This window comes from Penaeus vannamei, chromosome 43 (assembly GCF_042767895.1).
Source record: "Penaeus vannamei isolate JL-2024 chromosome 43, ASM4276789v1, whole genome shotgun sequence".
Taxonomy (NCBI): Eukaryota; Metazoa; Arthropoda; class Malacostraca; order Decapoda; family Penaeidae; genus Penaeus; species Penaeus vannamei.
Window position 1 is genome coordinate 23,573,594 of NC_091591.1, and position 2,500 is coordinate 23,576,093.

The following is a 2,500-nucleotide window of genomic DNA, read 5'->3' on the forward strand; positions in this document are numbered from 1 at the left end:
CCTCTCCCTTTTCTCTTCCTCTCACACCCTTCCCCTTTCCCCTTTCTTTCCTTCTCCTTCCTACCCCTCTCCCCTTCCCCTCCCCTCCTTTCCCCTCTCCCTCCTTTCCCTCCCCTCCCCCCTTTCCCTTCCCTTCCCCTCCTTTCCTTCCCTTCCCCTCCCCTTTCCCCTTCCCTTCCCCTCCTTTCCCCCTCTCCTCCTTTCCCCTCTCCCTCCTTTCCCCCTCCCCTCCCTCCTTCCTTCCCCTTCTCTCTCCCCCTCTCCCTTTCCCTTCCTTCCCCTCCTTTCCCCTCCCTCCCCCCCTTTCCCTTCCCCTCCTTCCCCTCCTTCCCCTCCTTTCCCCTCCCTTCCCTCTTTTCCCAGTCCCCTCCTCTCCTTTCCCCTCCTCCTCCCTCCCTTTCCCCTCCCCCTCTCCCTCTTTTCCCTCCCCTCCTTTCCCCTTTCCCCTTTCTTTCCTTCTCTCCCTTCCCCTCCCCCTCTCCCCTTTTCCCCTTCCCATCCTTCCCCCTTCCTCTCCCTTCCCCTCCTTTCCCTTCCCTTCCCCTCCCTTCCCTTCCCCTACTTTCCCTTCCCCTCCTTTCCCCTCCCCCTTTCCCCTCCCTTCCCCTCCTTTCCCCTCACCTGACGTCGAGCCCTCCGCTCTTCAGCACTTCTTCGATCCTCCTGCCGACGCGTTCCGTGTTGGCGAGAACGACCAGCTCCTCGTCCTTCGTCGCGATGGATAGATAGATAGAGTCAGCGCACAGGTAGACAGATGGATGGATAGATAGAGTCAGCGCACAGGTAGACAGATGGATGGATAGATAGAGTCAGCGCACAGGTAGACAGATGGATGGATAGATAGAGTCAGCGCACAGGTAGACAGATGGATGGATAGATAGAGTCAGCGCACAGGTAGACAGATGGATAGATAGATAGAGTCAGCGCACAGGTAGACAGATGGATGGATGACAGATGGATGGATAGATAGAGTCAGCGCACAGGTAGACAGATGGATAGATAGATAGAGTCAGTGCACAGGTAGACAGATGGATAGATAGATAGAGTCAGCGCACAGGTAGACAGATGGATAGATAGATAGAGTCAGCGCACAGGTAGACAGATGGATAGATAGATAGAGTCAGCGCACAGGTAGACAGATAGATGGATAGATAGAGTCAGCGCACAGGTAGACAGATGGATGGATAGATAGAGTCAGCGCACAGGTAGACAGATGGATAGATAGATAGCGTCAGCGCACAGGTAGACAGATGGATAGATAGATAGAGTCAGCGCACAGGTAGACAGATGGATAGATAGATAGAGTCAGCGCACAGGTAGACAGATGGATGGATGACAGATGGATGGATAGATAGAGTCAGCGCACAGGTAGACAGATGGATGGATAGATAGAGTCAGCGCACAGGTAGACAGATGGATGGATAGATAGAGTCAGCGCACAGGTAGACAGATGGATAGATAGATAGAGTCAGCGCACAGGTAGACAGATGGATAGATAGATAGAGTCAGCGCACAGGTAGACAGATGGATAGATAGATAGGAGTCAGCGCACAGGTAGACAGATGGATGGATAGATAGAGTCAGCGCACAGGTAGACAGATGGATAGATAGATAGAGTCAGCGCACAGGTAGACAGATGGATAGATAGATAGAGTCAGCGCACAGGTAGACAGATGGGTAGATAGATAGAGTCAGCGCACAGGTAGACAGATGGATAGATAGATAGAGTCAGCGCACAGGTAGACAGATGGATAGATCGATAGAGTCAGCGCACAGGTAGACAGATGGATAGATAGATAGAGTCAGCGCACAGGTAGACAGATGGGTAGATAGATAGAGTCAGCGCACAGGTAGGCAGATGGATAGATAAATAGAGTCAGCGCACAGGTAGACAGATGGATAGATAGATAGAGTCAGCGCACAGGTAGACAGATGGATAGATAGAGTCAGCGCACAGGTAGACAGATGGATAGATAGATAGAGTCAGCGCACAGGTAGACAGATGGATAGATAGATAGAGTCAGCGCACAGGTAGACAGATGGATGGATAGATAGAGTCAGCGCACAGGTAGACAGATGGATAGATAGATAGAGTCAGCGCACAGGTAGACAGATGGATAGATAGATAGAGTCAGCGCACAGGTAGACAGATGGATAGATAGATAGAGTCAGCGCACAGGTAGACAGATGGATAGATAGATAGAGTCAGCGCACAGGTAGACAGATGGATAGATAGATAGAGTCAGCGCACAGGTAGACAGATGGATAGATAGATAGAGTCAGCGCACAGGTAGACAGATGGATAGATAGATAGCGTCAGCTCACAGGTAGACAGATGGATAGATAGATCGACTGACTTATGGGTCGACGGGTAGGTGAAAAGATGGGAAGATAGATAGGTAGGTTGGTAGAGAGATGGATAGATAGATAAAGATATAGAGACAGATAGATATATAGATAGATAGGTTGGAAGATAGATGAGTAAACAGATGGAGAGATA

The 2,500-nt window shown here is 50.7% G+C and overlaps 1 protein-coding gene across 1 annotated transcript in view; it reads right to left on the reverse strand.

Moving 5' to 3' along the window:
- Nucleotides 1–2,500, reverse strand: part of LOC113802059 (basement membrane-specific heparan sulfate proteoglycan core protein) — a gene marked incomplete in the record, with an annotated part of 74,620 nt that overhangs the window by 9,455 nt on the left and 62,665 nt on the right. The window contains 1 exon segment of the mRNA XM_070119270.1: nucleotides 622–707. Within this exon segment, the coding sequence (XP_069975371.1) occupies nucleotides 622–707 (86 nt within the window).